Source organism: Lindgomyces ingoldianus (assembly GCF_010093535.1).
Source record: "Lindgomyces ingoldianus strain ATCC 200398 unplaced genomic scaffold BDR25scaffold_6, whole genome shotgun sequence".
Taxonomy (NCBI): Eukaryota; Fungi; Ascomycota; class Dothideomycetes; order Pleosporales; family Lindgomycetaceae; genus Lindgomyces; species Lindgomyces ingoldianus.
The window spans coordinates 47,523-71,431 of record NW_022985167.1 but is presented as its reverse complement, the minus strand read 5'-3'; the positions used below and the strand labels follow the sequence as shown (position 1 = coordinate 71,431).

The window sequence follows — 23,909 nt, the reverse complement described above, 5'->3', positions numbered from 1 at the left end:
CAAGTATTTTGATTCTCACAATGACGTATATATTTACAGTATCACCCATACTTCACCTTTTCAGCAAAATCAGTAGGACCAGCCTCCCCAACACTACTCCCAAAGCTACTCCCCCTATCCCTGCTCCTCCCTCTAGACGGCGTCCTCCCTCCCTTTGGCGTAATACTCGTCGGTGCTTCCACCACCTCCGTAGTGTTCCCATCTAACTCTAGCGCATCTGCTAATCCCTCTTTCTGCCCCGGTACCGGCTCATGCACCATCCTATGCGTGCTTTCCGAGTCTTCTTCCTCTGCGCGCTCAACGACTACGCTTAGTACATGCCCACGCTTCTTCTTCAATACGGCCCCGCCTTCAGTATCTCTCTCCCCTGTCGGCGAGAGCGGTGACCGGGGAGGTGATCGCCCTCTTCGACTCCCCCGCCAGCTTTTCCGTCGCGATATTGGTCCTGGCGCTGCGGCTGTGGATATATGTGCGCGCCAAACGCTTTCAGGGACGCCAGCCGCGGCCTTGGCGGCTTTGAGGTCGCGTTTCAAACGTCTGATGTATAGGGCGATGGTGATGAGGATCGCAGATGCGAAGACGGTTACGGAGATGGAGATACCGGCTTTGACTCCAGGGGAGAGCGAGTGGGGCGTTGGAAGGAGGGCGAGGGGTGTGTCTGTTGGCATGGCTAGTGGTGTAGAGGCCGGTCGCGAAATTGTGGGGAGGCGGGAGGAGATGAGGGTTGAGGGCGCGGGAGAGGAGATTGTGTTACCAGGCCCTGGGTTTGGGTTTGTATTAGGTCGTGAAGGCGAGGAGGATGTTGAGGATGAGGGTAGCGAGGTTGAGGAATCTGGGGTCTTGGTGGAGGTCTTGCCGTCCGTCTTCGATGTTGAACTCCCCTTGTCCATTGTCATTGTACTCGAGCTTTTACTCCCTCCGTCATTTCCATCTCCGTTCCCGATGTCCACCCCCACTTCCTTACATGCTGATCTGATGATTGCAAATGCCGTCGCTTGGTCGCTGTCATTGCATCCTTTGTCCACACAAGAGGCTGCAGAAGACAAGATGTTGCCTTTCGAGCAGTGGCATTCAAAGTCTGTTTCGCTCTTACAACCGTCATTTGCGAGCGCGTTTATAAAGCATTGTAGAGCACACTTAGGGATATCCAGATTGTCTAGCGACGACTGAGCGGCCGAGGACGAGGCGTAGAGACTGATAATGACCAAGACGGCTTGAAGGAGAGCTGGAGTTGTTCGTGAGAGAATCGATCGTGGGAGGCGCATGTCTGGTGCGAGGTCGGCAGAGAAGAGGGCGGCTCATACATGAATGGTCGTATATGAGAGGGAGATTTAGAAGACACTGGGCTTTCCGAGACCGACCTAGGGTCTGAGGGTTGAGATCCTGGTTGACTTGATGGAAGTGCTTCCGCAACTTGATCGAACTGTCTGTCGTCCACGTTCGCGAGAGATGAGGGTATCTAATTGCGACAGGGGATTAATCATTCACAATACACCATCGTACCAAGAAAATGAAAAAACTAGAGAAAGGATCAGGACTGAGACCTCAGCATCTGTCCATGAGCCGCAACAAACACCCGGTCGGACGGCATTCCTGCCCACAAAGTTGTCGCCAGCTCGTCCCGCATACAAACCTTCCATATCACACCCCTCTCGTATCACGTACCGTCATGATCTCCAGACAGCCTCGCCTCCACATTCCAGATCTTCCGAGACCCCGGTTCGCTGCAAGCCATCGTTACTGGTGGCAGGGATGCTGCATCCGCAAACCGTGCCAATCGGATGTGCTAGGGCTAAACGGGTTTGGGAAGCGAGGATTTCTAAAACAGACATGAGCTTATGCCGGACATGGCATAATTGGGGTGTTTTTGGGATGAATGGGTTTGTATGGAGGAAGGATGTTGTGGGCTGGTGGACGGACGGCGCGTGTGGTATTGGTGGTATTGGTGGAGGTGGTTCACAGAGGAGGACGAGGTGGTTTTGCGGCGCGTATCGCTGCTTACGCTGGATGGAGGTCTGGACCATGGCGAGCTGTTAGCAGGTTTCTGAATAAGAATGGGAGGTTTTAGCGCTACTGAAGAATGAAGAGCTATTAAATGCTTGGTCTGCAATCTGGTGTCGTCCGCCGCTCAGATATTTCCCAACCATGCATTGAGGAGAGAACGATGTCAGCGCATATCTAGACGGGATAATTGCTCTCTGTTACCGGATCCAGCCATTGCCAAAGAGGTGGGCGGAAGCATGCGTTCTTGTTTGAAGGTTACTGGCTGAAGCAGCGAGGAATTCGAACTTGATCTACATCAGTACTCTCAGGCCTGGCCAATGATGGAAGAGTCCACCTCGGGACTGTAATTCGACCGAAGTTCTCTCGCTTGTGTCTATCTAGATATTGTATTTGATGGATCGAGATCGTCGCTCGGGTCCCGACTGCCGCGATATGTTTAGGTCTTGAATCCCACCCTAGCGAGGACTTTTACGGCCATTGACAGCTTGGATGAGTTAATTCGAGGGCCGGATCGACAAGGCTTCACGTCGATTGGTTCTGTCTCAATGAGGATGTTGGTGGTCGACCTGAGAATACCTTTTCGTAACACGGGCATTAGCACCCGGCCAGTGGCTGTTATGATCTATCGTAAATGCTTTATCTGGACCAACAGAAGCAAATGGCCATTGGAAGGAACCTTTTGGGCGTGTCTCTGGGAGGCTTGCTGTCAACTTTGGGTATGATACCTCACGAGTGAACTTCTACACCCAAAACCTAGCCGAAAGTGAGTCTCACGCCGTTCTAAAACCTTAAGCCATGTCGCGGGAACTAGGCTATAGGATATCACTAGGCATAGCAAGCGAAAAATCTCTGTTAATACAGTCAGTTTGGCAGCTATATCCACACGCGGTTTCGCGGCTCCAAAACCCAATTTGGCGGCTGGCCCACAGTACAACGCCGCCGCTCCAAAACAGCCAACTGTATTGTCAACGGGCATGAAGTCAGGGCTTCATCAAGGTAATTGCTTTACAAGAACTCAAATCTACTCCAACGTCCCAAAAGCCCTCACTCAAAAGCTAAAGGCTTTCACCTTCAATAAACTATTGCAATTACTTCTTCCTCAACCTCGTAGGCCAGCCACGAGAATCAATGAAAAAGAAATGATTTGTTTATTTGGGTTGAACCCAGGTAGGAAGCAAAAATTGTGCCCGTGAGTTCGGCTGCGCTGTGCAATGCGGACCGAATTCATACCAAGATTTAGGCGGTCGAGGTAGGTTTCTGACTTCATGATCTCAGAAACCCGAGCGGGGCCAGACATGCAGGCAGTATAAAGAAAAGAAAGCGAATTTGAACTAGGGAGGGCGGGTTTATATAGATGGGGGGCAGCCAACAGATCACACTCGCTTAGCGCAGGCAACCCTAGATCACACTGACGTATTGCCCATCCAACCTTCACTCCAGGAAACTCTGGGGCCTCTTAGTATGCTAGAACCTTCTCTGGAGCCTGGAAACATGCTCAGATGAACTTTTACTGGCCAATTAAAACCAGCGCTATAGTCATGTGATTTTGTATTCAGGCAAGACAACTGATCCGTACTCCTTACTTCTTCACCTTCCATTGCGACATGGCTAAGTCTCTTCGCAGTTATTCTCACATTACCGGGATTGATGTTCTTGGTGGAAGACAAAGATGGGCACAAAAGTTGACGGTCATACGCAAAAATAGCTCGGGCACACTGCGAAACGAGAGGCCTCAAACTCATCCACTTGATGGTGATTCCAGCCTAAGAGTTTCCAGGCTCGCCAATCGCATGTGAATACGCCCATCTAGCTTATGGGCGCTCTTAGGCTTTGCTAACATCGTTCTCTAGCTCCTATTCAAATAAAAATTAGCAGTCTCCGTCCAGCGAGCCATTTATTGGACAACAAATTGGACCATAATCGGATCCTTCCACCTTCAAGTATGTTGACTAGGAGGTTTTGAAGGATGAACTACCGAGAGAGAGGATCTAACTTCATATTCTGCTCACATTACGGCGCACCACCGAAAATGCTACACAGAGTTCTCTCTCCGTCCTTCTCATCGACGTCGATGACAATTCCAACAGACTCCCATTTGTCATCGTTCAGCTCGCAGCGGTGTTACTAGCACCAATATCATGCCCGCCGACTTTGACGAGTCGTGCCCATTTAATATTCTTCATTGCTACGGTGTTGGACATGTTTTGGTTAAGTTCGACTAGGTGAACTATTCCCGCGTCGCGCAGTCGATCTCCTGTGATAGTTGAGAGTCTGGTCGTAGACACCTTTTTGGGGGATATTTGAACGGAGTTTGTGGCAGATATGACACAAATTCCGTTTGGAATGGAAACTTCACCTCGCCAAGGAGGTGTTCTGCACAGCGCGGGTTTGACAGATGGCCGCACAGAAGTTGTTGCTCGCGAATTTTTATCCGCCTCTATATATTCTTCTGCTGTGCATGCAAGAATGTTGACCTTGGACCATTTGGAATAGAAAGGAATATGTGACGAGCACAATAGTTGGGCAGCTGCGAGCGCGAGGGCAAGAGAGTTGAATATGCTCTGAAATGATCCGATAACGTCATGAAGGTGGAGATTGTTGGTAGTAACGGATAACATGGACTCCACAATCTCAGGAATGCGGTACTTACCTATTCCAGGGGGCCCAAGCCCACTATACTTCTCACCCCTCCGTTTGGTAAAGCTGAACGAGATTCATGAACAAATGAACACAAATAAGACAGCAGCACGATGGAAGAAAACGATATACATTGACTTCGGATCACTAAAAACCCTCACACTATCCTCTATTCCCCTAATCGAACAACGACAGCCCGATCTCTGACCCAGAATCGTCACCATCATCTCCGGCGTCCCCAACCTCATCACCCTCCCCACCCTCCTCGCCTCTGTCCTCCTGCCCCTTGCCAGAAGTCTCCCCTTCAACCTTGCCTGGTCCAGCAGCAGTGACGTCAGTGAGCAATTCCTTGACGTTCTTATCCTTGAGCGCGTTGGCGAACAGCGTGGTCCAGATGGGTTCGACGTCCTCGATACCAGCAGCTTTGAGAAGAGTTTGGAGCTTCTCGGGCGTGATTTTGAGACCCTCGTCGGCGAGGATTAGGGCGGCGTAGGAGGTCGCGATCTCGGCGTTGGTATTGGCGCTAGAGCTAGCGTTGATATTGGCAGACATCGCAAACTTGGTTTCGGTTGAAGTTTGTGTGCGTGACTTTAAGTTGTTGGAAGCTATTCAGAACTTTGCTAGATGTTACTTTAGGAGGTGATGAAGGAAGCAAATTTACTGTAGGACGCGAGCGACTTTATAGATCTAGGGTATGCGGCATCATGTCGCAGCCTGATTCGCAATTTTGTTTCGATTATGGAAGTGCGGTTGTTGTTGTGAATAGGCGTTCTGTACAATGGTTTGTGAGTCAGGGGTGACTCATGCTCCATTATTCTGACTGGGCAATGTGGCGAAGCCATCAGCAAAGTAACACCTTCGTCCTAACAAGAAATGGGAATCCTCCTGGACTATAATCAGACTACGCCCCAAATACTTCGAAAATGTCTTAGTGGTATTTTGCTTCGTTACGATTACGGTGTTGTTTTCCGGGAAACTGTCTACGGTTGCACAAAGAAACGCATCGCAAATATCGGTAACATTCGCGATAAGTGCAATAAATATGTTAAAAGGGCGTTTAACTAAAGCGATCTGGATTATTTCGTTTCGAGTGGAGACTCAGATGATAAGAAAGAGAAAAGTGCGGCCCTTTCTTTATCAACCACTGAGAACTAAAGTATGACCTACCGCCATTAAGATAGATATGTATCCCTCATGAGGAGCAGAAAAGAAAAGAAAACAAACGTATACCCGAAAGGGTTCATAATATTTCTATTCCGGAGATACATATTAAATGGGCGAGTGCATAATTCATCACGGGTCTTACAAATTACTGGCACTCTCGAAGTAAGAATTATGGGCGACTTCGAATGCATGTGTGGTGTATGCGAATGCTTTAAGGTAGCGGTAATGTAAGTGTCGGGTTTTCTTAGCTGTTGGAGTGGCTAACAGAGTTTATTGGATCTAGTTGAATTCAAATGTCCTCGAACGTGCCATAACCATGGGATCTGGTCGGAATCGGTTGGGGTTAGGTCTTGTGTTACGAGCTAAATGTTTAAGAAGAGCGCAGAGCTAGATAGAAGAATCGTTGAAAAAAAACGTTCAATTGGCCAGGTCATTCGATAGCGAATTTGAGAGAGACAAGGGACAATATTTTGAGAAAAGTAAGCGCTCTTCGAACTTCGTTACAGGGATGCGTGCTCCCGTAAATGCATTAGAGGTGAGGGAATGAGATTAGAGCTTGCCCTCAATTCTATGTACTGAATTGACAACATCCGTGCTAAACTTTCGCATAATTAGTAGCTGTCTTGTAACATAAGGCGGATGTAATCATAAAAGGGATAGAAAGAATTGGGTTCACATATTAGAACCTGAAAGACACGTACTCATGCTGCGAAGATATAATGGCCGCTAATATGGTACAAGTAGTCAATTCAATAGCGTAGGAACCATGAAAATTGTCGCACATGTCTCACGCGATACCATACCCATGTACTGCACTATTCACTCATTAGGACTAGCTCCTTTCTCGTACAGTATATAGTCAGCCCAGAGCTCTCTCGAGCTCCTTAGACCTTACAATACACTCGTACAATCCACTTTGTTTGGATTTCAATACCTTGTCGATTCGCTTACCATATGACCCCTTCTCAGCTCATGCAAGAAAAATTAACATGCTCAATAGGCGACAATTTTGATCTATGGTATATATCATGGTCAGGAAGAAGAATAGATGTTATGATGGTGTTGGATCTCGACTCTAAGCTGAGGAAGAGCGTGTTCACGCAGAGCTTTTGCATTTCTCCTAAGGCTGCAATTTACGACGAGTAGATTGCAAAATATACTAGAGTTACCTTAAAAATTAAAGGGCCAATGAATGGAGGCGTCGTACTCACGTCTGTCGAACTGGGGATGATGCGCTTGGATGGATTTCTTGAATCACTGGAAGCGTTCTTGTGTGTGCAGTGAAGACGATATGCTGTTCTGGATTCTCAGAATGGAGTGAGAGGACGAAACTCCAATTGATGTTGGCCTCAGAAATACTGTTGCTGCAACCATCGAATTGGGAAGCTCCACTTACAGACTTGTCACCGAAGGTCTTCGAGATATACTCGGTGCAGATAGCAGTTAGTGTAACTTCGAACGGGCGCCCAAAAAGTGCCTCATTACCTAGAGTTGTAAGCAAGCGCCGTGAATGAGTCAAGAAAAACAGTACCAGGCCGTTGGAAGAGTGTATGATGGTAAGTTTCGGAACAGGATGGCATTTGATTAGATTTGGGGGTATTCTGGATAACCAAACTCCTGCCAACGAGAGGTTTTACGCTGGGCTATGAATATGTGGCTTCAAGGCTCAGGGGCAATAGCGCTCTCTGCGCGATGCAGTACATCACGGTAAGTTGAGTAACCGAAATTAGAAACTATGAAACCGAGTCCACAAGGTTAGAGCGTTATTTCTAAGCTTCGCTCTACTCCCAAAGCCATTCGTGCGGCTATAGACAGAATCTCACCAGGGACGGAGTGGTGAATGAGAGGGCTGATTAAACTCACGCTACATGCTAAAACAATCATGGATCTTCACCGCTGATTGTGCAAGCTAGAAACAAGCCAACTCAACCCTTTCGCGTTGCATCACAATCGCATCGTAATGAAGCCCTCATTTCTCACTACTCTTGCTCTTCTGGCCGCCAGGGTCCCGGCTTGCGCTGTGGCGACAAAGGCAGCAGTTCAACTATCGAAACAAGAATGATCCGACTGTCTGGTAGTGTGCTGTTAGTAAGAGGATGTCCGGGAAACTGGGGTGCAGAAGTGTAATAACAAAAGATTGGGGTGACGAAAGATGCATCTTGAAGCGGACCTTAATGGCTATCATTTGGGTCGGAATTCAGGAATGTGAAGTCCACGGCCATATATATATTCCGCATTGTACTACAGATGGCTTCCTCAGAGCTCTCTACAAATAGAAACCCTCTACACTAACAACTCAAACAAACCAAAATGAAATCTACCATCTTTTGTCGGCTGCTATCTTGAGCGTTACAGTGGTACTTCCTCTTCCTCAATTGCAGAAGTATTTCCGGGTTCAGCTCATGTCTTGCCACTTTGATTGCACGAAGCCGTTGATTGGCTTTCATGATTGTAGGTGTAGGTGAGAGGAAGCTGAAGATATGTAACCCATTTTTGGGGTCTATGTGAGTAGGAAGAATTCATAGAAAATTGAGAGCTTCTTCTGACTATGGCCTAGGCCGAGTGCGCTTGGGAAACAAAAGTGCTCTGCCTGGGAAAAATTCGATTGAATAGTGCGAATAATCCCTCTTGGGTTTTATATATGGGCTCTTTTATATTCCCCTTTGAACGGGGAGTCGCCGATGAGTAGTGTTTATTGATGGCGAGAGATACAGCTCGAGCAGGAAGGAAATCCTGGTCGCCCAAGAAGAAATGCTTGGCTGAGGGAATCTGCGACGGTGCATGGGTGCAGGCAGGACCTCATCACTCAATTTTCGTCAGCCGCAGAATTAAGTTTCGCCTTAAGTGGGTAATACATGACTTTCCTTGATTAAACTAATACCATAACTGCAGAGCCTGAGTTCGCAAGTTGATGTCGGTGTACGAGTATATAGGGCGGGGTGGACTTTGTGTTAACATATTCATGCTCGATTAACGGGATATTTTCTTACTCGTCATGAGAATATAGCGGATTATAGGGGTTAGAGACTCCCATTCCCGATGGAGAGGCGTCGATAGGGGAATATAGGTGATGCAACACCAACAACGAAAACGGGGCGGAGCAGTTCTCAGGATCTTAAGCGAGCCTTCAATATTAGAATGTTTGATAGCAAATGGCTCCACTCTGATAAGGGACACGAGCTCGGCCACTGACCGGCCGAGGCAGCGGACTTGACGCCGAGACTTCCATTCCCAGATCCGGGAATGTTTAAGGATATTAAAGGGGGAACTGAAGCAATCCGCAAGCAACCTGAGGATGGGAGAGGATAACATGTTCAAAAAGGAGAGATATAAAAAGATAGTTGACTTCAAAGACGTTCGGTTTTGGGGGGACGGGCCACAAGATCCACGGGAAAGAGCCCAATCGTTAAGGGCTTGCATTCTGATGTTTGGGCCAATCGTGGCTGGTTTGGCGGCTTGACAGGCTGTCGTTAGCACAATCTTGTCACTAGCGAACCTGTAAGTGGAAGTCTTGGCACTCAACTTCAGGCATTTACCTATTGTTATCTAACTTGCTTCTTCAAGTATTCATAACACCTGCCAGCTACAAACTGCTTCAGCAATGCCGTTACTTAATCTGGCAAATGAGTTACACTATTATATCTTGGAAAACCTAGAACTAGAGAGGAACATGAACGCTTTTGCACAAGCCAACGCTAACCTTTATTATCTACTAAACGCATGCCTCTATCGTTATCGCATGCAACAATCTAGAAGCTCAGGGTTATTTCGGGCTGCCCGAAGTGGCCGAGAGGGGTAACGCAAAAGTTTCTAGAGGAAATAGTGAATATCCTAGTCATAAGTAACACCAACCAGGAACCCCTAGGATTAGTGGCAGAGAATAGTCATGGGAGGACAGTAAAGCTACTACGGAAAAGCAGAACTAATATCAACGCCTTGACAGGCTATGGTAACGCACTCCAGGTGACTTCATATAGAGGCCACAAGCAGATTGTGCAGCTAATGCTCAACAATGGCGCCGATGGCAACGCACTCTACCAGGCTTCGCATGGAGGCTACAAGGAGATTGTGCAGCCGTTGCTTAACAAGGGCGCCGAAGTTAGCGACCAGGGTGGATACTCCGGTAATGCACTCTAGGCGGCTTCATATGGAGGCTATGATGTTGTGCAGCTGCTGCTCGACAAAGTCGCCAGCGTCAACAACACAAAGTGGAAGGTAGGGCGACGCACTCCAGGCAGCTTCTTATAGAAACCACAAGCAGATTGTGCAGCAGCAGCTCGACAATGAAGCCGACGTTAACGCGCAAGATGGATACTACTGCAACGCATACCAGGTGACTTCAACAGAAGGCCATGAACAGGCTATGAAGGTACTACTCCAGAAAGGTGCTTATTGGCTAGTGAAGGGTATTACAACTAAGACACATTAATCAGCACATTTAACCTAGGCATAAATATGGAAGTCTAGATGTAGGAACAGAACTTCTAACTACTTAATCTACACTGAATGACCAAAGAAACATTTAAAGAAGCACTTGCTTCGGTAGTTATATAGAACTCAAGCGAGTATAAATATGGACTAAACGAAATTTAAACATGCTTATAAATAATATGTGCTTGACCTACCTCGACATTATGGTTGTCATCTCAAGCTGTGATAAGGCACCTTCTTGTACAATAGTGAATCACAGTCTAGGCAATGGGTACCTAATTAAGTATAGAAGGTGAGGTGCCAAGGCTGTCGCTTACGGTGGGCGAGAATTGTGTTGCAACCGCGTTCAGAGTAAAGCCGGTTTCAGTAGCGACTGCGCAGCGGACTCCAGCCACGATGTGAGTGACACGAAGTTGCAGACTCCCATTCACGATGGAAGGGGAATTAGATGACGCAACACCAACGACGAAAACGGGGCGGAGCAGTTCTCAGGATCTTAAGCGAGCCTTTGATATCGGAATGTTTGGTAGCAAATGGCTCCATTCTGATAATGGACACGAGCTCGGCAGCTGACTGGCCCAGGCAGCGAACCCAACGCCCAGATTTTCATTCCCAGATCCGTGAAAGTTAAGGATATCGAAGGGGAAAACGAACCCATTTGCAAGTAACTGGAGAATGAGGGAGGATAACACATTCAAGTTGAGAGACAGAAAGATAGTTGACTTTTAAGATGTGCGGTTTTCGGAGGACGGGCCACAGGATCCACGGCACAGAGCCGAGCCGTTGAGGGCTTGCATCCTGGCGTTTGGGCCTGTCATGGTTTGACGGCTTGACAGGCCCCTCCCTGCCGTCATCGATATTGTGCAAGACCGCGGAACACATCATGCCGTGCCCAGGCACCTAGGGCAACTTCGTGCTCGGCACGACGACACCATCTTACGCTTCCACCCATTCTTCCTGTCGCTCTCTAACTCCTCCTCTCATTTGCTTCTGTCTATTTTTTTTGGTAGATTTTAGCGCCCTGATACCTCTAGAATTCGTGTATTGTTCTCTCCTTTCAGCATGCCACCCTGTTTCGTCTAGTGAACGTTACTTTAGGACCCTCCGAAGGCTATCTTTTGATCCTCCGATCCTCCGAACGCGACTATTACGAGGCACTGGGCTTCTTTGCCACTGCTTCTGAGGCCATCGTTATATATCTGATTCAGGTTGCGCCTATTGCCGCCATTCACTCTCGCCATGGCTTTTTTCCGACAGACATGGACACTTACCAAGAAGAATCTCCTAGTGGTCTTCGTGCGGCATTGGTTCTTTACAAGTATACGTGCCTTTTGGGCGCCTATCATATTTGTGTGTATTCCTTCCCCTTTCTTTCGTTGACGGTGATTTCTACTATGCAACCTTTCATGGGTACTGACAATGGTGTATCCAGATGTTCTTCATTTCTTACGCAAAGAACTTCTTTGTGCCTCCCTCACAATTTGGCATTGGCCACCCTATACTCATTCGGAGCCTCGGAAACGCATTGAACTCCGCCCAGGGAAATCGGAACACGGTCGTCTTTGTGAACAACGGCCATATTGGGGGAGATATCGAGAGGGTCATCAACGACGTCTCCGCGACGGTCCGCACCGCTGGGAAGACCGTTAAGGTTGTAGAACAAGATGTGGACTTGCTCACGACGTGCGCAAGCTCACTTAGGGGCGCTAGCACTTGCTTCGGGGCAATCAGCTTCCATTCCTCCCCGACTGAGGGGGTTGGAGGTGGTTGGAACTATACTCTGAGAGCCGACGGTGCTTTTGGCGAACGTATCTTTGTTGACCGCACTAATAACGACGTCGAAATATATGTTCTTCCATTCCAGCATGCCGTAGACGCGGCGATTGGGGCTCTAAATGGGACGAATACGCAGAAAACAATCAACGAGTATCCATTCACTGACCAGACATCAAAGGAACGTGACACGGAGATTCGACGTCTATACATGGGTGCTCTCATCAACATCTTGGCTGTAGCATACTATATCGGTATCTGCGGAGTCACGTATCAACTCACTGGACAAATGGCATCAGAGCGCGAAGCTGGAGTATCTCAACTAGTAGAAGCCATGACTCCAGTGAAGAAGCCCTGGCATATCCAGGCCGCTCGACTTCTTTCGAACCATCTGAGTTTTGATATCATCTACCTCCCGGGCTGGATTCTCATGGCCGTCATTCTTGCCCGTCTCAACTTTCCAGAAACCAATGTCGGAATCTTGATCATCTTCCATATCCTTGCCGGTCTTTCGCTTTCTAGCTTCTCCATTTTTGGTGCAAGCTTCTTTCACAAGGCCCAACTCTCCGGTATCACCATCACTATTGGCGCCATAATCCTTGCAATAATTGCCCAAGTTGCTGGACCGTTCAATACGGCCGCAGTAGCTGTGCTCAGCCTACTGTTCCCCCCGATCAACTACGTCTTCTTTGTGATATATGTTGCTCGGTGGCAACGCGTCGCAGAGGCAACGAATCTAGTCAAAGCGGCACCAAACTTCAACAGCACACGGTGGACACTACCAGGAATCGCTTTTTGGATATTCCTCATTATTCAAATCGTTGTCTACCCCATTCTTGGTGCACTCGTGGAGCGCTGGCTTTATGGAACCGTTTCCAAGGATCGTAAAACCACCACTTCATCTTCTGATTATTCTATCGTGCTTTCATCCTTCTCGAAGCATTGGGCTCCTAGCTGGTTCCGTACCATTGTCCTTTCGAAAATTGGTATCAAACCTCCGGAGACAGTCTTTGCTGTGAACGATTTAAGTATCAAAGCGCGCAAAGGTCAAATCATGGTGCTTCTAGGAGCGAACGGCAGCGGCAAATCGACCACTTTAGATGCGATCTCTGGCTTAAACACCATTACTAGTGGGTCCATTGAGATCGACGGCACTGGGGGACTCGGTCTTTGCCCACAGAAAAATGTCATGTGGGACGAACTTACCGTTTTCGAGCACGTCCAGATATTCAATCGCCTGAAGTCTCCAGGGGCTGGCGACGATAAAACCGCTATTAAGAATCTCGTTAGGGTGTGCGACTTGAGCCACAAGCTCAAGGCTAAGTCAAGCACTCTCTCTGGAGGTCAGAAACGAAAACTCCAGCTCGCCATGATGTTCACTGGAGGTAGTCGCGTCTGCTGTGTCGACGAAGTATCATCTGGACTTGATCCCTTATCTCGAAGGAAGATTTGGGACATTCTTCTTTCTGAACGTGGAGAGAGAACCTTTCTTCTGACGACTCACTTCCTTGACGAAGCCGACATCCTCTCCGATTACATCGCGATCCTCTCGAGAGGGAACCTGAAGACCAAAGGTACATCGGTGCAGCTCAAGCACCAAGTTGGAGCCGGCTACCACGTCACCATGCCCAAGGACCAGAGATTCTTGCCTCTTGGTGGTGTCCGAAAGCAATCTGCTGGGGACAGACTCATGTACTGGTTTTCTAGTGCAGCTGAGACATCTAGGTTTGTCGATCAACTGCGCAAAAATGGCGTTAAAGATTATGACATCATTGGCCCAACCTTAGAAGATGTTTTCCTCGCCCTAGCGGAGGAAGTTAAAGAGGATGGATTGGCTACTGATACTACGTCTATAGAAGGTACCGCGCGTGCCAAAAGTGCCGATACCATACCACCCTCGGACGACAGTTCAGAAGTTGACAAAGGCCTTCACATGTCGAACGGCGAAGGCACATCAATGGCTGAGCAGACTTGGATTCTAATACAAAAACGCTTCACCATTCTCCGCCGCAACTACCTTCCGTATGCTGCTGCCGCTCTTCTCCCAATTATTACCGCTGGGCTTGTTACATTCTTCTTGGATGGCTTTAAAGCTGTCGGATGTGATCCGGGCGACCAGGCCAGCCACCCCAAGGTCTTTAATATTCAAGCTATTACTGTGACGCCGTTAATACCGGTTGGACCTTCTAGTTTGGTTGACCTTGACCTTCTCGCTAAACGGTCAGGGCTCAACAATACAGCTTTCCATGTCGTAAACAGCTTGAACGAATTTAACGATTATGTCGCAACAACTTTTCGAAATATAACACCTGGTGGCTTTTTCCTGCAAGAAAATGCTCCCCCTACGATGGCGTACGTCGGCAATGGCAACATTCTCGGTGGTCTTATTACTCTCAACGCCTTGTCTAATACCCTCACTAACATCCCCATATCAACCCAATATCAAGCATTCGCAGTGCCATTTGCACCTGGCACGGGAAAAACGCTGCAGCTGATCCTGTACTTCGGCTTGGCCATGAGTGTCTACCCGGCTTTCTTTGCGCTATATCCGACTGTTGAGCGATTGCGTAAAGTTCGAGCCTTGCATTTCAGCAACGGCATTCGGGCTGCGCCATTGTGGCTTGCGTATTTAATATTCGACTTTGTCTTCGTGCTGGCGATCAGCGCGATTGTTATGGGTATATTCATTGGGGTAAGTTATACTCTAGCTCTGTTGCGGGAGCCTTGTGACGGGGATGGTGCTAACATCTGCTTAGGTCTCTAGCGTTTGGTACGCACCAGGATACCTCTTTGTGGTATTTTTCCTCTACGGCCTCACGTCTATCCTCCTGTGCTATGTGGTTTCCCTCGTGGTAACATCCCAGCTCGCAGCTTTTGCGTTCGCTGCTGGCGGACAAGCCTGCTTCTTCCTGATATACTTCGTCATTGACATGTGTATCTTGACATACTCTCCAGCATACCGCATCAACTCCGACCTCACCTTATCTCATTTCGTATATTCCACGGTTACACCTGCTGGAAATCTTATCCGGTCTCTGCTCCTGACCCTCAACGAATTCTCATTGCTCTGTAACGACGAATCAATTGCGGCTTATCCGGGCGCACTCAAAGTTTATGGCGGGCCAATTCTCTACCTGATTGTTCAAGCCATTGTTCTTTTCATAACGCTAGTATGGTGGGATAGTGGATACAAGCCGCCCGTCTTCACTCGTAGCAAGTCGAGAGCGAAACATTCTGAGGAAGATATTGATGCCATCGACCCTGCCGTGGCTGCGGAAATGAGACGTGTCGAACAGTCAAGCGATAGCCTCCGAGTCCTGCATCTCCACAAGACATTCGGTCGCAACCATGCAGTTAATAACATCACTTTCGGCGTTCCTCAAGGGGAAGTCTTTGCCCTCCTCGGACCCAATGGCGCTGGCAAGAGCAGCACTATCAGCTTGATCAGAGGAGACATACACCCATCTCGCAATGGCGGCGACATCTGCATCGAAGGCATCAGTGTCATTGCCAAACGAGCAACAGCCCGCGGCCATCTTGGTGTATGCCCACAATTTGATGCCATGGATGCCATGACAGTCAGGGAGCACCTGGCATTCTATGCCCGCACCAGGGGCGTCACTAATATACAATCCAACATCGATGCTGTCCTTGCTGCTACAGGACTAATTCGCTTCTCTGACCGTCTCGCGCATAATCTCTCCGGTGGCAACAAGCGCAAATTGAGTTTGGGCATTGCGCTCATGGGCAATCCTTCCGTTCTACTCCTCGATGAACCCTCCTCTGGCATGGATGCAGCAGCCAAACGCGTCATGTGGCGCACGCTTCTGGGCGTGGCCGCGCCTGGGAGAGCTCTCTTGATAACAACACACAGCATGGAGGAAGCCGATAAATTGGCGACGAGGGTTGGCATCATGAAGCGGAAGATGCTTGCTCTCGGCAGCGTTGCTGAGCTCGGGGACCAATATGGTGATGCTTGGGTCGTGCAACTGGTTCTTAAAAGCGCACCGGAGACGAGAGAGGAGGAGATGAGCGTTGTACGAGAATGGGTTAAGAGCCGAATCCCTGGGGTGCAAGTTGAGAGATGGGGAAGCAAGGGCGGTGGGCATGGACAGTTGAGATTCAGAGTCCTCAAAGCTGCTGTTGCTATGTCAGCGACGTCCCCGGGGGGTTCGGTTGCGGAGAAAGAGGCTACTGATGAGATTCACGAGGTCGATGCTGTCTCACGAGGACCTGCGGGCGATAATGGCGGGGGTATCCCAGGGTTGATACACCTGCTAGAGGAATACCGTGAAGAGCTGGGTTTAGAGCATTACTCAGTCTCGCCAACAACATTGGATGAAGTCTTCCTCCGCGTTGTCGGCGAGGAAGAGGAGGAAGATGGGAATGTTAGAAAAGGTAATAAGAAAGGATCTAGGATGGAGAAGTGGAGACTCTGGTGATATGGATAATTGTAAACGAAGACCTTCAATGGCAAATAATTCTAGATTTTCAAAGCAATGTTTAGCAAAGATCTTTCTGTGTCAAATTTCTGCTTACCATCCATGAAGCCCTGGCAAGCGTGCAGAAAGGAACATGCCAATCGTCATCATTGTTCCCAATAGTCGGTCTGACTGTTAGTTACTGTTACTAACAGTCGGATTCCTGGGCAGTTGGTTAGTAAGGGGACCTCCCTCTATAACTAACTAATAGATAAGGCTGTAGTTACTGCAGTAACTAGCCTATACAAAGATTTTATTAGTGTTAAGGCTAGAAATAAAACCTGCTAAAAGCGCTTATAATAAGCTGTAGAAATTAAATGCTAGATTTGTTAAATCTCTATAATAAACTTAACTTTCTCTATCTTCTAGCTATAGCCTAACACCTATTAATATAAGGTCCTTCTTGACGTCCTAGAATTGTACGCTTCGCCACCTAACGTTGTTGTTAGCCAGCCCTAGTACCTAGGCTGCAGCCACCTACTTTGCGTTGTTCTGCTGTCTTAAGAAGGCAAAAGCAACCTTACTAACACCCTCTACATCTTTATTTATTATATTATTAGGCCTAACGCCCTTAACGCTTAAGGCTTTAGCTAAGTTGCTTTTAAAGGCCTTTCTTTATAAAGTAGGCTAGAACAACAGCGTTAAGTTTCTAGTAGACTAGAATAATATACACTACACTAACAAGCCCCTAGTAGCGTCACAGGTAGGATATTAAGTACAGGACCTGCGCTAGATCTCTAGTAATGCTAAGTTATTAAATATTTAGTGTTACAGCGCAGACCTAGTTTATATTAACACTATTAGTAAGCATATAAGGCTTTAGCTCTATAAGACCTACTACTTAAAAAAGTTAATAACAGCTTATAAAGCTGTTAATTCTACTACACATATTACTACCTATCTCTAGAAAGAGTACTCTATTAGTGTTATAAGTAGCTAGCTGTTTCTAATAGGGCGCCTAGGGCCCCTAGATCTATAGGCAGCGTTGCGGGCAGCAGGTAGTGCTTTTAGGGGGAGCTATACGCTATAGCAGGAGACGTTGTTGTTAAGGGTGTATGTAGACTAAGTAATACTATAAGACATAAGTTTTAACTTAGCTACCTTAGCTAAAGTCTAGAGTCTTATTACATAGAATTAGCTTAACCTTTTTAAAGCTTTACTATTATTAACAACTACTCTTTCTAGCTATATAGTAGATAGTTTAAAAGCATGTAAAGTAGAAGTTTAATTAATACTAAATTTAGCTGTTAGTAGAGTAGCGTTAAGTGTAGATGTATAGACTTTTTTAAACCACTTTTTATTTCTAGCAGTAGTTGCCTACTTTGTTAGTATGCTAAGCCCTTAGTGCGTTGTCTAAGGTCCTCTTAAACTTTATAATATCTTTATAAATTACTATATTTTAATAACTTATAGATATAAATAACTAACTTTAGAATTTACTTATTAGCTTTAAGAACCTTCTTAGGGACTATATAGGCGCTAATTAGGCTATTACTATCCTTTTTGTTATTAACAACTATAATATCGCCCTCTAGTTTAGCTGCTTTATAGGTAATAATGTAATAAATAATAACACTAAGCTTATTATAAGCTTTAACTTTTACCCTAATATTTCTATCACCTTTAAGCACTATATACACTGCGTGGGCTATATAATTAACCTTGTTGTTAAGGCCCTAATATATAGTAATAGCATTAGTAAGTTTAAAGAAGAGTTAGCTTAGGCTGCGCCCTAGAATTAATTTTAACTATATAGAAAGCATAGAGTTGTTAAAAAGCTTTATAACTTTATAAACACTATTTTTACATCTTATAAACGCTGTAAGCTGTTTAGGACTATATAAACTAAGCTAAGTAATAAGGACCCCTTCTAGTAATTTAGCAGTCTCTATTTAATACAGGACAGCAGGATTAGGTGGCACTCTGTGTATTGTATGCTCTTATGCTGTTATAAGCTTTAAGACCTAATCTCTAGGTTCACGCGTTAGTAGAGAGCTCTGTTAGGCGCTAATAATATTACTGCTAACAAAGCTAATAAGGACAGTAATAAGGTTAATAAGAAGGATAAAAATAAGCTAGACTATAACTTATTAGCTAACACCCTTTTAAGTAATAAGTAAAATAAAGTTAAAAAGCTTACTAACTTTTTTAAGCCCTTTTATTAGATAACTTTAAGGCTTAAAGGCAATGTTAGCACTTTTAGGTATAAGAGTTTTTAGTAGACGCTTGTTAACTTACAACACCTTTAGCAGAGACTTTATAAAGTTAAGGACACTGTTGCTTATAAGCCTAACTACTTCTACATTAAAAATGCTACTAAGTTTGTAATACAGAAGCTTATGTTGTATTTTATTAAGCTTATAATAGATTAGCTGTCTTTACTGTACTATGTTGCAACTGCCTTTAACCTGCAGCTTTAGCTACTCTAGTTTTAAGAGCAGTAGTTAGCTTACCTAGCTTAGTATAAAAAAGCTAAGAGATCTCTAAAAAATGTCTTTTAACAGTATGTTAATGTAAAGAAGAAGAAGGTAATTAAGCTTAACACCTCTGCCTTCTATTATTATAAAACGCTAAGTAGTAAATATTATAACAAAGAGTTTAAAGAGACTATAGCTGTTAACCTCTACTTACAGACTAGCTCTTAGGCTTATAAGAAGGCCTAGATGTTAAACAAGCTAATAACATATTTTAATAATATACATAGAGACCTTCTTATTGCTTAGAATAAGAACCTAATTTATAGAGATTCTATAACTTAGTAGCATTACATAGGCAAGAAACAGTACCTTATTTTATATAAAGTTACTCTTAATTATTTATTTATACCTGCTACCTCTTGTAAGTGTGAGAGGTGCTTTAGTAAAGTATAGAGGACTATATTAATAGATAAAAACCTTCTTTCTTTAGCTATAATAAAGGCCTTGTAACTCTAACATAATTAGATTTAAAATAAGGCTATTAAAAGTAAGCTAAATAAGCTTATAGCTTACATCTCTGCTAGAGGGATATTTAAGGATATAGATAATAATTTAAGGGGTACAACTCTAGTAACTCTAGTAACTCTAGTAACTCTAGTAACTTTAGTAACTACACCCTTTAGTTATAAAGCTATTAAGTAGTAAGCTGTTACAGTAGCCCTCAGTTACTGTACTTAACCCACCCCCCATCAGTTGGTCAGTCGGGCGAGACGTACAGTTACGGCTTCAAATATACCCAATAGTTACTAGTAACCGACTATTGGAAACGATGATCGTCATAACGTTCTTTCCGATCCACCCAGCTATTTCTGCCGCAATCCCGTCAATATAGCATTCCAAAATCCCTTAGTTACAAGCAATGTAGCCCCACTTTCCGCATTTATAGTACTCCTTGCTTATGGCAACCACCCACTATCCTGGTTTTGTCTGGGTCAGAAAGAAAACTTTGCCCGCTGCCAAAGCCATGTTCCAGCCCAATATTCACCCTATCGCAATTCCTGTCACATCCTTGTATTCCTGAGCTATTGCATTAAACCCACCCCTACAGCAATGTGGTGAATCATGAACCTTCGGAAATTAAGCCAGTTCTTGAGCAAAAGAAGCGTTCTAGCGCCCAGTAAGCGTAGTTTCTGAAGATGTCTTAATAGCGGCATACTCTCCGGTGAAAACTACAGTCTATCAAATCTGCTTCTGTTTTCAAACATGAGTTACGTAGGGGTATAACGTGAGCTATGAGTAAGCAGCTTGAGCTGTGGCTGAGCACTCCTGAGCTCGCACTGAGCCGACGTGAGCCAGCGTGAGTCTGCCTGATTTAACCCTGAGCTCCTTTTAATTGTGCCTGATTTCATCCCTGAGTAGCATGAAATGGGTCTGAAATTGGGCCCAAACAGCTCGCGGAGTTGCAAGTCTGACCGGTCCCATTCCGGGCCACAGGGTGTTCAGTAACTTAGATTTTAGACCTAGTATCAGCAATACTTTCCTTTCCTTCGCAATCCCCAATGCTGTCCGAAGAAAGCAAATTAAACTATGCATATCCAGCCAGTAATAGTGTCTATTACGACCTTCACAATTTTCATGCATAAGCCCCTTATAGACTAAATGTTTATTAGGACAGACCTTAACAATATCTCAACGTATAGAAAGAGTGTATATTGACTGACTACCAGCTTCATCAAACTACAATTAAACATAGATATATACGCGGGATCAGACTTCTGGATAATCCTTAGTAGAAGTAGCAAATTCCTTAATTACTTGGTATCTTTGCTTAATCCTGACCCAAGGATTTCTGTCTCTAGCCAAAACAACCTTATGTCAGGGTAAGGTCAGGTAGCTTGGCAGGCATGGAGATGACTGGATGGAGATCAAAAGAGCTGCGTAATCAAAGCCTCACCATGAGAGAGTACAGAATCCGCCACCACCAGGGAGCGCCTCATGGACTGACGAATTGCCTGACGAAGCACACCCTAAACGAGCCGGACCTAGGCGATCCGTCGTCGTTTCAAAGCCAGGCTCAAGGAGTCACAAGCCCTTGATGACGCACCTACGGACGAGCTGGAGATATCCAATTGGAGAACGAAGCCGCCATGGAGGGTAGTTTGGCCGTAACCGAGGGAGGCTGTGAGAAACGACGTGCTGTGCAGTGAGTCAAATCATGCTCACCGGAAGGAAAAATGGCGGGATATCGTTCCATCAAGCGCCTCTCTGCTGCCTGAATTTTGATGTGAGCGGCGCATGACGCATAGCGAGTATGGTATAGACAGCTGGTGCCAGGGGGCCTTCGGAGCGTGACCTGTTGGTGGAACAACGTCGTCATTTGTGCGAGCTGAATGGACACAAGAGCCCTGATATCCTTGTGATGGCTCATCATTTGGCGTCAAAACAGGTGGCTTATCTGTGCCAGTATGTCCAGGCGCTCGATGAGACCGAAGACTGGATGATAACTCGTAGGGATGATGCACCACTAGCATCCGTGTGGAATAATGAGTCAATGCCTGGCGGCCATGACTAGGTAGCTCGACATTTATGTGAGCATGCTGTGATGGAGGTTGCACTAGCAGCTATCTCTTCCGCATCGTCTTCAATATGTCGGATAGCAGCGATGACAAAACGGCTGAACCACTTGCCGACGACTGGTCAGGTGCTAGATTCGATTCGCTGAGGTTCACTTCCATTTGTTGGAGCACAAGAAATATCCTGACAATGCTGTCGCGGACGTGGAAGCATAGGTGATTAGGCTCAAGGAAACGAAAATACCTGGCACTCAATTGTAGCACATTGTCAAGGCCAAGAATGCTGCGTAGGGGCAGCACAAGTTGTTAACCATATCTGCATGGGTTTGGAATTTCGTTGGAGAGTATCAGTTCGTCTCCTGTTCTGCTTCCGGCGTATTTTGTTCTGCCTCTGACGTCTCCTGCTCTGCTTTCAGCTTCTCCTGGAACATTCGTATAGTCCAATCAAAGACGTTGTCATACTGGAAGTGCTGGCGACAGAACAAACCGCGGAATAGGCGTCGTAAACGTCCATAGTCGAGTTCCTTGCCCGAGCGGATGAGCTCAAAGTATTTCTTGAACTCAATGGAAGCTCCCTCGAAGAGGCCGCACTCCTCTGCTTGCTGCTTCTTCTGTAATATGATCTTCTCCTTGTCCTTCGATTTACACTTCAGGCCCTGCTAGGGAAGTGAGCCTTTAAGAAAGTACAAAAGGACATATCCAAGCGATTCCATATCGTCGTGAGGGGACTGCTCTGTAGTAGCACGTTAAAAGTCGTCTCCTGTACACTGTGCTGCACCCACCTTTCCTTAAGTGCGCGTTGATGCTGGCATATCGCAGCGTGCCGACCACTGAGTACGTGCGCCTATCCGGATCCTCAATCTCTTTAGCCAGACCAATATCCGTCGTGTAGACTGTGTTGCCTTGTGTGCCGACACCCATAAGCAGATTGTCTGGTTTGATGTCTCTGTGAATGTACCCCTTCGAATGGATATGCTGGAAGCGAGGGATGAGCTGGTCCACGAGCAACAGTACAGTCTTTAGAGAGAATTTCCGGTCGCAGTAGTTGAAGAGGTCCTCCAGACTTGGCCCCAAGAGCTCAAATGCCATCACTCTGAACTCGCATTCGGAGCCGTACCAGTATACCCGGGGGATGCCATGTCCGCCATCCAGCTTTTTATAAATTTCGACCTCATTTCCGAGCTGCGAAGGACTAACTTGGCTGTACTCGAGTTTGAGAGCAACTTCTTCGCCGGTTTCGATGTCATGGCCTGCATCAATCAGTCGTTGTCATAAATGTTCCACTGGATATGCTCTTACCTTGATACACTTCGCCGTACGAGCCACTGCCTAGTCGAAGGTCTAGCTGATATTTGTCTCGCACGATGAGAGGTTTCATGGCGGGGAAGAAAGGGGGCACATGTCAACAATCGCAAACGCGTGCTTTCTCGGGATACGGCAAGCTTGTAGTTGTGGAGTGCAGGATACAGGGGGGTCTCCTGAGCGGGCTGTTCCGCGTGCACAAGCCAACATCTGTGCGTAGAATGTTCTGAATAATTTATAACTCTTTGTAAGTAGGTTGCTAACAAACTTTATGTCCCTTGTTTAGCTTACTCTACCACTAAAATGTACAACAATGCTAAAGACACTAAATTAACAATTAATGTACAAGGAGCGTATACAGATTAATACTCTTTATAAGATAGGCTAGAAACAAAAGGATATTGCCTAGTGTAAGGCCGGATGTCCCAGAACGGGCCAGTATGGCCTCCCCTGACCTGTTTGGAGGTCACATGACCTGTGCTTTATATATAAGCATAAATCCTAACAAGTAAGGCTTAGCAGCAATTTGTCTCTCTTACAATACACTTCTCTCTTTCTCTAAAAGCTTGCTCTTAGTGCTATCTATGCTACTTACTATCCTATCTTTACATTTAAATTGCTCTACAAGCTAGTATACTGCTTAAGGGCAACATTCCTACATAATAGTGTTAAAGTAAAACACTAGAAAAGAATTAAATGTAACTAGCACTTAAAAACTACTTAAAAAGCTAACTAAAACTACTACTTTTAGTAACATACTTTACAGGCAAGTTGCTTACACACCTAAGTTACTTACTTTTACTAAGACTTTACTAAACTACTCTTTCTACACTAATGCATTTCTAATAACACTACTTAGACATACTAAAAGAATATTAGATATAGCTTACACTTTAAAGTTTTAAATAAAATATAAAACTTTTAAAAAAAATGCTATAGCTATATATAACGTACCTAACAGGTTAGCTGGCCACACAGGTTAGCCAGCCACTTTTACTAAGCCTCTACTACACTCTACCTATCTACATAATGCCTTAACAACAACACTAGATTAAATCTTCTAAAGAATATTAAATATAGCTTACTTTTTAAGCTTTTAAATAAAACTTAAAACTTTTTTTATAACA

General features: G+C 45.8%; 7 protein-coding genes across 7 annotated transcripts; 3 read left to right on the top strand and 4 right to left on the bottom strand.

Annotated features, from left to right (window-relative positions):
* Nucleotides 1-41: 41 nt before the first annotated feature.
* On the bottom strand, nucleotides 42-1,265 carry BDR25DRAFT_340298 (uncharacterized protein; the record flags this gene model as incomplete). The annotated part of the gene is made up of 1 exon (XM_033693492.1): nucleotides 42-1,265. The coding sequence occupies one exon, from the start codon at nucleotides 1,263-1,265 to the stop codon at nucleotides 42-44; it is 1,224 nt and encodes a 407-aa protein (XP_033551314.1).
* Nucleotides 1,266-4,959: 3,694 nt separating this feature from the next.
* On the bottom strand, nucleotides 4,960-5,157 carry BDR25DRAFT_156503 (ribosomal protein P1; the record flags this gene model as incomplete). The annotated part of the gene is made up of 1 exon (XM_033683974.1): nucleotides 4,960-5,157. A coding segment is annotated over one exon (198 nt), but the record flags the coding sequence as incomplete, so codon positions are not given.
* Nucleotides 5,158-5,514: 357 nt separating this feature from the next.
* Nucleotides 5,515-6,951, top strand: BDR25DRAFT_350996 (uncharacterized protein; the record flags this gene model as incomplete). Its single annotated transcript, XM_033694796.1, has 10 exons — nucleotides 5,515-5,672; nucleotides 5,733-5,761; nucleotides 5,819-6,027; nucleotides 6,089-6,141; nucleotides 6,235-6,325; nucleotides 6,359-6,397; nucleotides 6,489-6,502; nucleotides 6,547-6,651; nucleotides 6,694-6,742; nucleotides 6,775-6,951. 10 exons carry the CDS (start codon nucleotides 5,515-5,517, stop codon nucleotides 6,949-6,951), a joined length of 924 nt encoding a protein of 307 aa, XP_033551312.1.
* Nucleotides 6,952-7,012: 61 nt separating this feature from the next.
* BDR25DRAFT_350995 (uncharacterized protein) lies at nucleotides 7,013-9,337 on the bottom strand (the record flags this gene model as incomplete). The annotated part of the gene is made up of 17 exons (XM_033694795.1): nucleotides 7,013-7,169; nucleotides 7,213-7,257; nucleotides 7,291-7,448; nucleotides 7,512-7,538; nucleotides 7,591-7,669; nucleotides 7,700-7,736; nucleotides 7,786-7,849; nucleotides 7,874-7,913; nucleotides 7,953-7,983; nucleotides 8,022-8,046; nucleotides 8,112-8,305; nucleotides 8,353-8,430; nucleotides 8,475-8,603; nucleotides 8,666-8,749; nucleotides 8,796-9,094; nucleotides 9,152-9,292; nucleotides 9,324-9,337. The coding sequence occupies 17 exons, from the start codon at nucleotides 9,335-9,337 to the stop codon at nucleotides 7,013-7,015; spliced, it is 1,602 nt and encodes a 533-aa protein (XP_033551311.1).
* Nucleotides 9,338-10,036: 699 nt separating this feature from the next.
* BDR25DRAFT_214185 (uncharacterized protein) lies at nucleotides 10,037-10,234 on the top strand (the record flags this gene model as incomplete). Its single annotated transcript, XM_033684784.1, has 1 exon — nucleotides 10,037-10,234. A coding segment is annotated over one exon (198 nt), but the record flags the coding sequence as incomplete, so codon positions are not given.
* A 963-nt stretch (nucleotides 10,235-11,197) lies between these two features.
* On the top strand, nucleotides 11,198-16,519 carry BDR25DRAFT_279758 (P-loop containing nucleoside triphosphate hydrolase protein). Its single transcript, XM_033687772.1, has 3 exons — nucleotides 11,198-11,586; nucleotides 11,669-14,701; nucleotides 14,766-16,519. Exons 1-3 carry the CDS (start codon nucleotides 11,476-11,478, stop codon nucleotides 16,449-16,451), a joined length of 4,830 nt encoding a protein of 1,609 aa, XP_033551309.1. The 5' UTR covers nucleotides 11,198-11,475; the 3' UTR covers nucleotides 16,452-16,519.
* A 5,291-nt stretch (nucleotides 16,520-21,810) lies between these two features.
* On the bottom strand, nucleotides 21,811-22,897 carry BDR25DRAFT_301198 (casein kinase 1 epsilon). Its single transcript, XM_033689527.1, has 4 exons — nucleotides 22,780-22,897; nucleotides 22,263-22,730; nucleotides 22,176-22,213; nucleotides 21,811-22,139 (listed from the first exon to the last, which is right to left on the bottom strand). The coding sequence occupies exons 1-4, from the start codon at nucleotides 22,856-22,858 to the stop codon at nucleotides 21,828-21,830; spliced, it is 897 nt and encodes a 298-aa protein (XP_033551308.1). The 5' UTR covers nucleotides 22,859-22,897; the 3' UTR covers nucleotides 21,811-21,827.
* Nucleotides 22,898-23,909: the final 1,012 nt, after the last annotated feature.

Bases quoted from the DNA above. Each gene is read 5' to 3' on its own strand.
- BDR25DRAFT_279758 (XM_033687772.1), top strand. From the start codon at position 11,476: ATGGCTTTTTTCCGACAGACATGGACACTTACCAAGAAGAATCTCCTA. The intron at 11,587-11,668 runs GTGTGTATTCCT...TGGTGTATCCAG, and splicing joins TTTGGGCGCCTATCATATTT to ATGTTCTTCATTTCTTACGC. The intron at 14,702-14,765 runs GTAAGTTATACT...ACATCTGCTTAG, and splicing joins TTATGGGTATATTCATTGGG to GTCTCTAGCGTTTGGTACGC.
- BDR25DRAFT_301198 (XM_033689527.1), bottom strand. From the start codon at position 22,858: ATGAAACCTCTCATCGTGCGAGACAAATATCAGCTAGACCTTCGACTA. The intron at 22,214-22,262 runs GTGGGTGCAGCA...GTGCTACTACAG, and splicing joins CAACGCGCACTTAAGGAAAG to AGCAGTCCCCTCACGACGAT. The intron at 22,140-22,175 runs GTCCTTTTGTAC...TCACTTCCCTAG, and splicing joins ATATGGAATCGCTTGGATAT to CAGGGCCTGAAGTGTAAATC.